The following is a 12827-nucleotide window of genomic DNA, read 5'->3' on the forward strand; positions in this document are numbered from 1 at the left end:
ACTTGGGGATCCCAAATTCAACCCCCAAATACAGCAGGTATCAACATTGTTTAAAGAAAAAAAAAACAGTTTGGTTAGCTGAAAAGTCAGCATGAATTGTCAGTTTGATATAGATACTTAAAAAAAGGAATGTTATTAACAAGTAGTAGAATGAAGGAGAGATACTTGTAGTCATCTTATCTGTGCTGGTCTAGAGTAAAGGTTAATGTAAAGTTTATAGTTGTGGGAACTGCAGTCTTAAGAATGATACAGGCCTTATAGACTTGATTTTTCAGTGTGTCCAAAACTAGGATCAAATACCTTTTCATTGTAAAATTAGTATCTTTTCCTGTTCACTCTAATATAAAATGGAGGAGCATAGAAATGAAATAGAAATTTATATGATGTAAAAAACTTACGGTTTTTTCCTAGGTTGCATATGAGTAACCATTTAGGATGCCTTTGTGTGTACATGTGATTTCTCTGCATACAGAATAAAAGCTAACATATGACATTACACATTTTGAATAGTTAAATATTCCTTTTAACATTGCAGTTAGACTTTACATCTCTGAGGCAAAAAAACCAAGTATGGCTTTTGTGTATTTTTAGAAGCACAGAGGAAGATTACTGATGGAAGGTGTCAGGAGGATGACTTGACACTATGAATACTTTTAATTTTTACCTAAATTTTAAAGAAACACACTTAAAAAGTAGATATTTGAAATTTTGCTTCATTTGTTAGGCTACATTTTCTTAAAAAAAAAAAAAAAAAAAGCCCAAAATATTTGTGTGTGTGTATCCATATTGATCTGAAAAGCAGAGCATTCTCCTTTTGTAAAAAAAATTTCAAGTATTTGAGAAAATTGCATGACATTTGATTCCTGAAAGACAGTTCTTGCCTTTTTTGTTTTTAATCCATGAAGTCATCTTTTCATGCCAGTTTAGTAAAGCATATCTTTGGGGATGAAAATTAATATTCATGGGAACTGTAAAAAGCAGTTAGCATTCTTTTGGAAACTTTGAAATAAAAAAGCTTTGTTCTTTATAGATTTCTGTGTTCTAACAAAAGAAGAAACTATTTAAATTGGAAAATTGTTGAGTAGAATACTTAAGAATGATGGTATCATTTAATTCGGAGGTTCAACTTCCTTTAACCACAGTTTTTAAATTTTCTTGGGAGTAATGCATTAAACTTTTGATTTTGAAGAACATACTCTGCAAGTTTCCTCTTTTCAAAATACTTACTATTAAAGGGCCAAGAACGTTACTGGAAAAAATAGAAATCTGTATTTTCTTATGTAGAAATTAATATTAAGAGCTTTTTACTCATTTGTTTAAACTTTTGATTTACCGCTTAACTTCCTCATTCCTCTTTACCCGAGCATTTGATTGCTAATTTTTCAGTTCTAGGATGCAAGTGTAAGAATTTTGAGTGTATTTCTTACACGTATAGTTACAGTTGTGAAAAGTGAAACTAATCTGCCTATCTTTTTCCTGCTTTACTGTATGTGTTGCACTATAGCATTAACTTTGCAGTGAAGGCAGCGGTTTTAAGGAAAATGTACTGATAACATGGTTTCCCTTTTCCTTTTTTTTCCCTTTCTGGTAAGATTAGTATAAAAATCACTTTTTCCCCTAGATTGATTGATTTTTTTTTTTCCCCCTGAGAAGAAGGAGCTGAAAAGTTCTTTAGCTTCCGAGCTTTATCAGCTGATTTGTTTGCTTATAGGGAATCTATACTACTATTCCCTCCCATCAGGAAGGAAGTATTTTTAATAATCCTTCATTTATTACATTTGTCAGAATAAATTGCTGATAAGAATTTTTTAACTAATTTACAAATAAATTATAATTCCTTTTTACTTTTGTACATGAAATAAATTTTCCCTTTGAAGGAAGTATCCTATTGTTATATTTCTCAATTATTTACTAATATCATAGGATGTTTGGATCTGGCAGAGAACATAACTTTACACGTCCCAATGAGAAGGGAGAGTATGAAGTGGCAGAGGGAATTGGCTCCACCGTGTTTCGAGCTATTCTGGTGAGTGCTTATTTCTTCTGTGTATTGACTTAATCATAGAACTCCTTTTTGGTAGGTACTTGTATTGGAAGCAGAGTTCTGTTTGGATGTCTCTATGCAGAATATTGTTTTTTTAAAAAAATACCATTTTATTCTTTTTTTATTTTAGTACATAAAGATAATATACAAATATAGGTCAGGGGATGATTCATCTCTTAAGTATAAGTAGGCGGTTCTTTCAAAGGGTTTAGTGGTAATACTTCTGGAGTCATGTTACTCCTCCCTCCCTAATTCTCTTAAATGCAGTAAGTTGATCATTTTTGCTACCTGAGAATAAATGTGATTACTTGAATTCTAATATTTTATTGCATATAATTGGCAATGTGGACAGTTAACACTTAAAAGTCATCTAAAATGTTATTTGTTGTAGGGGTGCCTGGGTGGCTCAGTTGTTAAGCGTCTGCCTTTGGCTCAGGTCATGATTCCAGGGTCCTGGGATCAAGCCCCACATCGGGCTCCCTGCTCTGCAGGGAGCCTGCTTCTCTGTCTCCCACTCCCCCTGCTTGTGTTCCCTCTCTCGCTGTGTGTCTCTCTGTCAAAATAAATAAATAAAATCTTAAAAAATAAAAATAAAAAAAAATAAAATGTTATTTGTTAGCATTTTTGTTTTAAACCTTTTTTTTTTTTTTTGAGGTTTTAACCTTTTATTTTGAGGACTATTTGAATTAGTATTACAGAGTCCCTACTTGTAATTTCAAATCAGTGATAAAGCTTTGATTTATAGTGTGTGACAATTTATGCCACAGTCTGAAAATATGGTTTCCTCAAATAATTTTGGGGAAAGTGGGCAGGGAGGATCCTGGGGTACAAGACAGGAATAGAAGTTGATTTTGATTGGGTTGTTAGTACTTGGGCAAGTACCAGAAGACATCTTGCTTGCACTGGTATAGCAAATTTATTATGTTATTGTGGCTCGGAACCAAGCTTGAGGCAGATCTTCATTTTGGGGGTGTAGGGGGGAGTGCTTTTTCAGCTAGCCATACTTCATTTAACCCCCAATGGAGTTGACAAGTAAAAAAAAAAATTTATGACTCAGCTGTAATTTGGGGGCTAGCCCTTAACAATTTTTAAGGGAGATTTTGGAAATAAACACTATTTATTGTTTGTAATATGGGACACACCAAAGACTAGTATTTGGAAGAAGAATATCTAATTGTGCATTCTGTTTACATATATTAATACTTGGATATGACTTTGAAGTTCTTTACTAAGAACCATAAATCTTGCTCAGTTCTCTAGGTAATATTTAAGGTACCTTAAAATATATCACTTAACTTTTTAAAGTTTTAAAATTTGATAGTAGTTACATAGAAAAATAACTTGTAGAGGGGAAAATACATATGAATTGGCATGATACAGTAGAGAGAAGAAACACATCAGTAACGGGGAGACCTGGGTTCTAATCTTTCCTCTGCTAATAAATAATTGTTCGACTGGGTGACTAAAGGAACCCATTAGGGCCAACGTTTTCTTATTGGTAAAATGCAAAAGTGGTTAGGTGAACTGAGATCCCATCTAACTGTAAAATTCCACAGTTCAGAAATCTCAGAGCTCCACTGTTTCTGAAAATGCTGCCAGCTTAGCCTTAATAGTAAGGTTTTGGCCACCTTGTGCTCTAGATGTTTTATACATTCTTTTTTTTTTTTTTTTAGGATTACTACAAAACAGGAATAATCCGTTGTCCTGATGGTATATCTATTCCTGAACTGAGAGAAGCATGCGACTACCTTTGTATTTCTTTTGAATATAGTACTATTAAATGTAGAGATCTCAGTAAGTATGATGTTTTGTGTGTGAGTGGTTTGTGAGTTACAATATATTGGAATGAAAACCCTGAAAGAGTGCTATTTATGTGGACATCAGATATTTGTTTAATTGGATTATAAAGCATTGTGATACCATGAGGATGATTTATGGAAGCCTATAGAGATTTTTATAAGCTCCTTGTGCAGTTTTCCAAAACTTCAAAAAAATTTTATATACATGTATGTATGTATATTTGTATGTATGTATTTATTTTTGATGGACTCTCGCAGATTTCCTCCTTGACTCCATCTCTGTCATTTGTTGCCAGTCTTTATCTCCCAGCTTGGGAGCCCTGGCTTTGGTCAAGTATGGTATTTGGTTTCACTCCTGAGATCACATCAACCAAAAATTTATAATTTTTTTGTACTTTCCATGTAAGGTAATATCCTAAGCCACTGTGGAAGATACAAATAATTCTCAAAAGCAGTATTTGTCATTAAAGATCTTAGATTGAATACCAAACCCTCATTTATACGAAGGGTTAAGTGACTTTGTCTTAAGAACAGCACACAGCCTCAGAGCAGAGCCTAGAACTTTGGAAATCCTAACTTTTTGATCAATATTTTCCCCTCACCACCTCCCCAGCACCGCTCCCTCTCACCATTTTGCCATGCCTGAGGGAAAAAAAAGGTGATTATACACAGAAAAGTCAGAATAGGAGAATTTTTAGATGTTGACTTGGATGCTGAGTGGTTGGAGAAGTTCAGAAGGAGAGATCATTGCGTGCTAGAGGGATTGGGGAAGAGTTCAGAAGAGACAGGTAGTAAAGAATAAATAGGAATGATTAGAAAGAGTAGAGAAGGAGGCAATTCTAACAGCTGAGATTTTTGGAATAAAAATGCAAAAGAAGTACTTTGGAAAGAACCTAGTTGGGGCAGAGACTTTATATCAGGACCAGAAGGAGATGAGAATAAATAGGTGGGCCACATTGTGGAAGGTCTTTGATCCAAACTAATGTTCTTACATTTTATCCTATATATGGTGGGAAGTCATTTTAAAAGCTTCTTACACGGGGTGCCTGGGTGGCTCAGTCGGTGAAGCGGCTGCCTTCGGCTCAGGTCATGATCCCAGGGTACTGGAATCGAGCCCCGCATCGGGCTCCCTGCTCGGCGGAGAGCCTGCTTCTCCCTCTCCCTCTGTCTGCCGCTCTGCCTACTTGTGCTCTCTATCTGTTAAATAAATAAAAATCTTAAAAAAAAAAAAAAAAAAAAAAGCTTCTTACACGTGGTTATAGCCTTATGTTAATCCCGGACTTATGGTTATCTTTACTTCATTAACCTAAACTCACCTATAGCTTGGCATACCTTCTCAAAGATTGGTGTGTTAGAAACTGTGAATGGGAAATTTTAAATGATTTTTTAAAAGATTTTATTTATTTATTTGAGAGAGAGAGCACAAGCAGGAGGAGTGGCAGAGGGAGAGGGAGAAGCAGGCTTCCCGCTGAGCAGGGAGCCCGATGTGGGACTGGATCCCAGGTCCCTGGGATCATGACCTGAGCTGAAGGCAGACGCTTAACAGCTGAGCCACTCAGGTGCACCGTGAATGGGAAATTTTATTTAAAATTTTAAGGCACCTACTGTATACTTAAATATAGCTGTTTTCTTCATGCTTATTTAAGAGCTAACTCATTGAAAATGTGTGGTCTTATTAAGTCTTCCCCTAAATACTACTTTATTATTGCCAAACATTCTTTAAAGTCTTCATAAAAATATCAATAGGTAGGATAAAGTGGCTGGTCTGCCTCTGAGTCCATTTCTCTATAAATGATATTTAAAAGTTTAAAGTCAAATAAGTAGAGGATACATGTGTAAACTCGAACAAAGTTTCTGTTTTTCCACATCTTAAAAAATGTTTTTACTGAACCATGAACATTAATTACTCTAATTGTAGATCCTTGAGTTCAAGTGTTGTGGTTTTTTTTAATTCATGGGACCATTTTAATTTCTTTTTTTTTTTAAGGTTTTATTTATTTATTTATTTATTTTTAAAAGATTTTATTTATTTATTTGATAGAGAGAGACAGTGAGAGAGGGAACACAAGCAGGGGGAGTGGGAGAGAGAGAAGCAGGCTTCCCGCCGAGCAGGGAGCCCGATGCGGGGCTCGATCCCAGGACCCTGGGATTATGACCTGAGCCGAAGGCAGACGCTTAACGACTGAGCCACCCAGGTGCCCCAAGGTTTTATTTATTTATTTGACAGAGAGAGACACAGTGAGAGAGGGAACACAAGCAGGGGGAGTGGGAGGGAGAAGCAGGCTTCCCGTGGAGCGGGGAGCCTGATGCGGGGCTTGATTCTAGGACCCTGGGATCATGACCTGCGCCGAAGGCAGACGCTTAACGATTGAGCCACCCAGGTGCCCTGGGACCGTTTTAATTTCATTTCATATAATTAGATGTTGAATTTTGGGGACTGTCAGAGAAAAAAAAAAATGATGTGGATTTGGTTTTGTAATCGTTTGGACATAGACCCTGTCATCACTGTTAAGTCTCATTTATTTGTTGTGAAATTAAAGGTAAGTCTTAATGTAAAATATGTATAATAATGGTTTTTCTAGACTTTTGGCTTTTAAATAATTGTAACTGTTTCTAGAATACTTGTAATACATATTTTTAAAAATACAGAAATTCTCATAGACTTTATTAAAACAAAACTATGTAGAATTTGAAGAGACAGAATGGCCTTGTAAAAACATAAAAGGATACTGTAGGTGTAGACGTGAGTCCAAAACTGAATTGTTTCCTATTAATATGTGCCTTTACTATTGGAATGGCATATTACACTAAGATGTCTGTTTGTGTCTTAAAATTATACAAGGAACTCTCTATACCTTTTTGACTTTGCGTCCATAGTGCCTGCCTGCCACATAGTAAGGACTCAATAAACATTTGCTGAATGAATAAATTATTTTATCCCCTCACTCATTTTTTAGGACCCCATTCTAATTGTTGTCATCTTCTCTAGTATAATTAGTCTTTTCCTCTATATAGAGTAATCCTCAGCCTCAAACAGACTCAGATCTGACGTATGTCTGTTGTAGAAATTAAAAAAAATTATTTAAAATATTTTAAGGTTTTCATTGGAATTCTTTGAAGTTAATGTTTTAGAAAATTAACATATTTACTGTCTCTTCCAACTGCTGTCTTTCCGTTTACAAAGTTTTATGTTTTTTATTTCTGCTCTGATCTTATTTTTTGATACTTTGTATTTTTGTTGTTGTATGTAGAGTATGTTTAAATTTTCTGCTAACATATAAGAAAATTATTGAATTTTGTATATTTGTATTTAGTTACCTAACAGAACTCTCTTTATTTCTAATAGTTTTTCAATTGGTTCTCATATATTCTTGGTGGATAATTGGCTCTTTTGTAAATAACACTTCATATATATATTTTTGTCTTAGTGAATTGGCTGGAATATTTTGAACAATGTTTAAAAATTTAGTGGTAATTCTGGCATCCCTGTCTTTGAAGGCATTTTCTTTAGATGTCACTGTTAAGTCACTCCTTTCTTCTTGACTCTTTCTTCCTTTGGCTCCTTGACATCCTTCTTTTAGGCCTTCTGTTTATCCTTCTCTCACTTGATCCTTGATCCTTGATCTCTTGAATGTGCTCATTCCCAAGTGTTCTGTCTTAAACTCCCTTCTTGCTCAGAATCTATACATTTATTCTAATCTACATTTATTCATCATTATGTCTTCAAACACTCCGTATACACTGTGGATTTCTAATACTTTATCTCTAGTTCTTAAGTATCGGCTATGTGTTTCTAGTTTACTATTTAACTTGTAATCCCCCTGCCTCTTACTCAGGCTTTTTGTGAGTTCCATGAATATAGTAAAATAGAGTGATGAACAAGACAGACCTTGTCCCTGCCTTTGTGGAGTTTACAGTCTAGTAGAGAAGAGAGGCATTCGACAAGTAATGAAAAGCGTGAAAAATGTGGTGAAGAAATGAGATGCTATGAAAAGTGTATGGTAAAAGGGCTGTGCAAAGTCATTATCAAGTGACATTAAAGCTGAGACCTAAAGGAATGGCAAGTGGATAAGATGCTGACTGTACCAGGCAGCAGAAAAGGTATTTGCAGAGGCCGTCAGGTTGGGAGGAATATGATATGCTTAAGGCACTGAAAGAAGGGGGAAGTATGGCTAGAGTGGAGGGATGGAGTGTGAGTGGTAAGAAGTAAGGCCAGAGAAGTAGGGAGAAAACAAAATTTGTTAACTGAATAAATATCTGATGACTGTTCATTCTCTACCAGTCTGTTCTAAGTTCGGGGATGTAGCAAAACTTCCTGTTCTGATGGAACTTACACTTTTTTGGGGAAGACAGACAAACGAGGTGAACAAATAACATGTGGTATAGTGATCAGTGCTGAGGAGGGGGGAAAGTAAGGAAGGGGCATAGAGCAGCCAGAGAAACCTTAACTGGAGAGGAAAGCTTAATTTCAAGCAGAGGGTAACAATGATTGCAAGGGTTGAGGCAGCTTGCCTGGCACGTTTGAGAGTAGCAAAGAGTTGGAGTGAAGTAAGTTAAGAGTGTCCGCAGTAGGAGATGGAGGGTAGGAGGGGACCTAGGTCATGTAGGACCCTAATCTTTCGGTTTTTACTCTGAGTGATGTGGGAAGCCATTGGAGTGTTTTGAGCAGAGGAGTGATATGATCTCCAAGGTTGTACCATTTCATGGGAGCACTGTTTACACAGAATTCAGTATAGAGTTGTGCAGTGCTGTAGTCCTGATCTGACTGTGGTTTAAAAGAAGTACTCTTGGCTGTTGTGTTGGAAATGGATTGCGAGGGGAATTAAGGTAAAAGTAAAGGGATATTTAGGAAGCTATTGCCATAATTCAAGTAAGAGATAGTGGTGGCTTAAATCAGGGTGGAAGCGGTGGAAGGTGTCAAATTCTGGATATATTGGATGGCAGAGTTGTCAGGATTTGCTTGGTGATTGAGTTATGAGATGGGGAAGAGAGAGAGGACTTTAATTAACTGGAAATGTGGAGTTGCCATTAAGTGAGATGCGGGAGACTTCATGGGGAGCAGAAATTCAGAAGCTTGATTTGGGACATGTTAAATTTGAAATACTTATTAGACATCCAAGTGGAAGTGGTTAGTGAGGCACTGGGTATACATGTTTAAAGTTCAGGAGAGAAATATGGGCCAGACTAAATTTATGTGCAGGATATATATATGTGTATATATGTATGTGTGTACGTGTGTGTGTGTGTGTGTGTGTGTGTGTGTATGGACTAAGTTGAGGATTTGGGACTTTTATTTTAAGGATAGTATAAGCCATGAAAGATTTAAACTAGAGGAGATGCATAATTTGGGTGCTGTGGGGAAGATGAATTACACAGGGGCAAAAGTAAATGTTGGGGGAATGTAATTAGGTTTTATTCCCCAAGCCCTATCCCCTAATACTTTATCTCTAATTCTTAAGTATCAGCTATGTGTTCCTAGTTTACTATTTAGTGGGGGCATTGGGGATGGAGTGTGTTCTGGTTAAGTATTGCTATGTAACAAACCATTCCAGACTTAGCATAAAGTATAATTTTTATTCTGTGTGTCAAGAATTCAGACAAGGTACAGCAGAGGTGGTTTGTGTCTGCTTCACGATGTCTGAGGTCTCATCTTATGAATAATTGAAGGGCTGAGGTGACGCAGAAGACTGCAGGCTTCTTCACTCACAAGTCTGCTGCTTGCACTGGGACGACTCAAAGGCTGGGTTCAGCTAGGACTACATGTGGCCTCTGCATGCATCTTGGGCTTCTCCAAGTCTGGAGACTGGGTTCAGCAGGGAAGCACTTGGAGAGTGAGCATTACCCAGGACCAAAGCTAGACCGCAGTCATGCACTGTCACCTCTGCCATGCTCCCCTGGTTACAAGCAAGTCAGTATGACCAGCCTAGGTTAAAGGGGAGGGGAATTAGACTCCACCTCCAGGGAGGAGATGTCCCATTGCAGAAAAGCATGTGGCATAAGAGATTCTGCAGTTATCTTTGGTTAGCGTCTTCCAGAAAAGGAAATGACACAATTCAAGGTGCATTTAAGAGGTGGACTTGATAGGGCTTGGGGAATGGTTGAATTAAGAGATGAAAGAGGAATCAAGGATTCATATATTAATTCTACAAGTATTTAAGTTTCTACTATGTGCCTGCACTCTTCTGAGATGATTTTGAGAAATGGATGGATGATGATGTCATTTACTGGTTTGGAAAACACTGCAGGGAGAGGCAGATAGGATTAAATTCACTTCTGAATATATTGAGTTTGAGGTGCCTGTGAAGTAGCATCCCAGTGGAGATTTCCAGAAGGTAGTTGAATATAATATATCTAGAATATAGAAGACAAGAATTAGTGGAATAAATTTGGGAATTACCAGCATAAGTTACGTAAGAGAGGAAAAGAAAATTGTTTTGAGAAACATCAGTATTTAATGAACAGCTAGAGGAGAAAGGATTGGCAAAGATGATCAAAGAACATCCAGAGGAGAAAGAAAACCAGGGATAATGGCATCAGAGATTCTTAGGGAAGAGAGTGTTTTGGGAAGAGGGTGGTGGTCCCTGTAAGAGATTCAGCCCTGAAGTCAGATAAGAACAGGATCAAAAGGTGTTCATTATTTGTAACAATCTAAAGGTCATTTGGAGACAATATATATTGAGAGCAGTTTTGAGTAGTACTGAGTGTGGAATTGGTTCAAAAGTTAAAGGAAAAAGAACGTGTTGATATATCTAGGAGTTTGGCAATCAAGGGAATGAAAAAGAAGTCATAATGGAAAGTAGCCAGCCTAGAGAGAGGCATGGCTAAAAATGACATGAATTACTTAATCACTTATTATATCACTATATATTATTAATAATACGTAATTAGCAGCCTGTTTTAGGGGGAAAATGCTCTCCCTTGGGAGACTATAGATTAGATTGAATTCTAGTTCCTGTTCTAACCTTCCCAGTAGTTCCTGAACTAGTAGTGCCTTAAATAGGAGAGAGGACACTGCCATTGTCATAGGAAAAAAAAATTAGGTCAATGCAGGTGATTTTGTGATCGTGTATTTGGGAAATTGAAGTTACTCGTTATGTCTATACTTGAGGGTAAAGCGAAATTATCTTATACCCCTCTGACTTCTAGGGTCAGGTCTGCTATATAACTCCTGTACTATGCTGTATTTTGCTTGGCCTTTGCCTTCCTTATCCCAAAGCCAGTTCATTTCTTTTCCTATGCTGAAATATTAATGTTTGTGAATAATTTTCTGAAAAAGAAAACATGGGATATGGAATTATGGGAGCTATTTTAGTTCATATGGACAATCTGAAAACATCCTTAAGATATACTTTTAAAATATAATTGCATATGTTGATGGAAGACAACATGATATAGTAAACTACCCTGGGCTAGGGTGAGGGTGGGGAATTAAATTCTCATTTCGCAGATTCGTTTTATAACATTAGGTAGATCACTTCCTGAAGTATATATATATTTTTTAAAGATTTTATTTATTTATTTGAGAGAGAGAGAATGAGAGAGAGCAAGCACATGAGAGGGGGGAGGGTCAGAGGGAGAAGCAGACTCCCTGCTGAGCAGGGAGCCCGATGCGGGACTCGATCCAGGGACTCCAGGATCGTGACCTGAGCCGAAGGCAGTCGCTTAACCAACTGAGCCACCCAGGCGCCCCACTTCCTGAAGTATAAAATGAAGGAGCTTGTGTTAGATGCTTTTAATTGGCTCTTCTTGCTGTAAGATTCTACAGTTTGTAAAATCTCTTCCTAGGAAAAGTTTTATTGACTAAAGAATAACCACTGTATTTTGTCTCTAGGTTTGCACAGTAGATGCTGAAATAATCTAATGTTTTGTGTGTGTGTTGCTTCTGCTCTTTTACTCATCAGTCATCAAAAAAAAAATCAAGATATTTTTGTGGGTTTCATTTCAGGTGCCCTAATGCATGAGTTATCAAATGATGGTGCTCGTAGACAGTTTGAATTTTACCTGGAAGAAATGATCCTGCCTCTCATGGTAGCTAGTGCCCAGAGTGGGGAAAGAGAATGCCACATAGTAGTCCTTACAGATGATGATGTGGTTGATTGGGATGAAGAGTATCCACCACAGATGGGAGAAGAGTATTCACAAAGTAAGTACTGTGACATGTTTTCTCTCTCTTGAATCATCACAGATTCTGTGTTTATCTTTTAGAATACTGATCATAGGACAGTTTTTATAAAGAAAGTACATTGAACTCTTACCTACGCCAAGAGTCAGCAAACTCTGGCCTGTGGGTCAAAATCCAGCCTCTTGCCTGTTTTTAGAAATAAACTTTTATGTATTGTCTATGGCTGCTTTTGCGCTACAATGGCAGAGTTGAGTAGTTGCAACAGAGACCGCATGGCTCGCAAAGCCCGAAATATTTACTCTCTGGCCCTTTACAGAAAAAGTTTGCCCATCCCTGTCGTGCACAGAAACGGTTTGCTCTTTGTTGAGTATCTGGATCTTGATGGATTTTTTTCTTTGCATTTAGAAAGAAGTCGTCTAGGAAGTAGATTCTGGAGTAAAATAGATTATAAACAATCAGCTGGTTTTTTGGATGAATTGTTATTTGTATATACAATGAGAAGCTACAACACATTGATTTCTAGGGTGACTTTAAGTTCTAACATGTTTCCTTTTTAGTATCCTATGTGTTCCTGGAGGATATAGTGACCCTTCAGAAGGCTTTGTGGAACTATAGTTAGGTATTCTTGAAAGCTTTGTGGAACTATAGTTAGGTATTTCTGACCAAAACAGCTTATCTTGAGCAACAATGACTTTTTCCTTACTATACTTGCAAACCTTTTCTGATTAGAGCTTTTGAATTTTTGGTTGTCAGAAAATTTATATTATTTTTCTTGATGAACCCAGTATAGTATTTTTGAGCTGTTTTATAGATTTGAGAAGATAGAGTTAAAAGAATGATTTGAGGAACTAGGTAAAAATAG

General features: G+C 36.9%; 1 protein-coding gene across 2 annotated transcripts in view; it reads left to right on the forward strand.

The window, feature by feature from the left end:
- BTBD10 (BTB domain containing 10) overlaps positions 1–12827 on the forward strand; it is a 54159-nt gene that overhangs the window by 35177 nt on the left and 6155 nt on the right. For both annotated transcript variants that reach the window (XM_044919302.1, XM_021685784.2), the window contains exons 4-6: positions 1924–2026; positions 3718–3838; positions 11789–11986. In XM_044919302.1, coding sequence (XP_044775237.1) covers positions 1924–2026; positions 3718–3838; positions 11789–11986 — 422 coding nt within the window. The remainder of the gene's footprint in view (positions 1–1923; positions 2027–3717; positions 3839–11788; positions 11987–12827) is intronic.

The sequence above is a fragment of the Neomonachus schauinslandi genome, chromosome 11, assembly GCF_002201575.2.
Source record: "Neomonachus schauinslandi chromosome 11, ASM220157v2, whole genome shotgun sequence".
In the NCBI taxonomy this organism is placed as follows: Eukaryota; Metazoa; Chordata; class Mammalia; order Carnivora; family Phocidae; genus Neomonachus; species Neomonachus schauinslandi.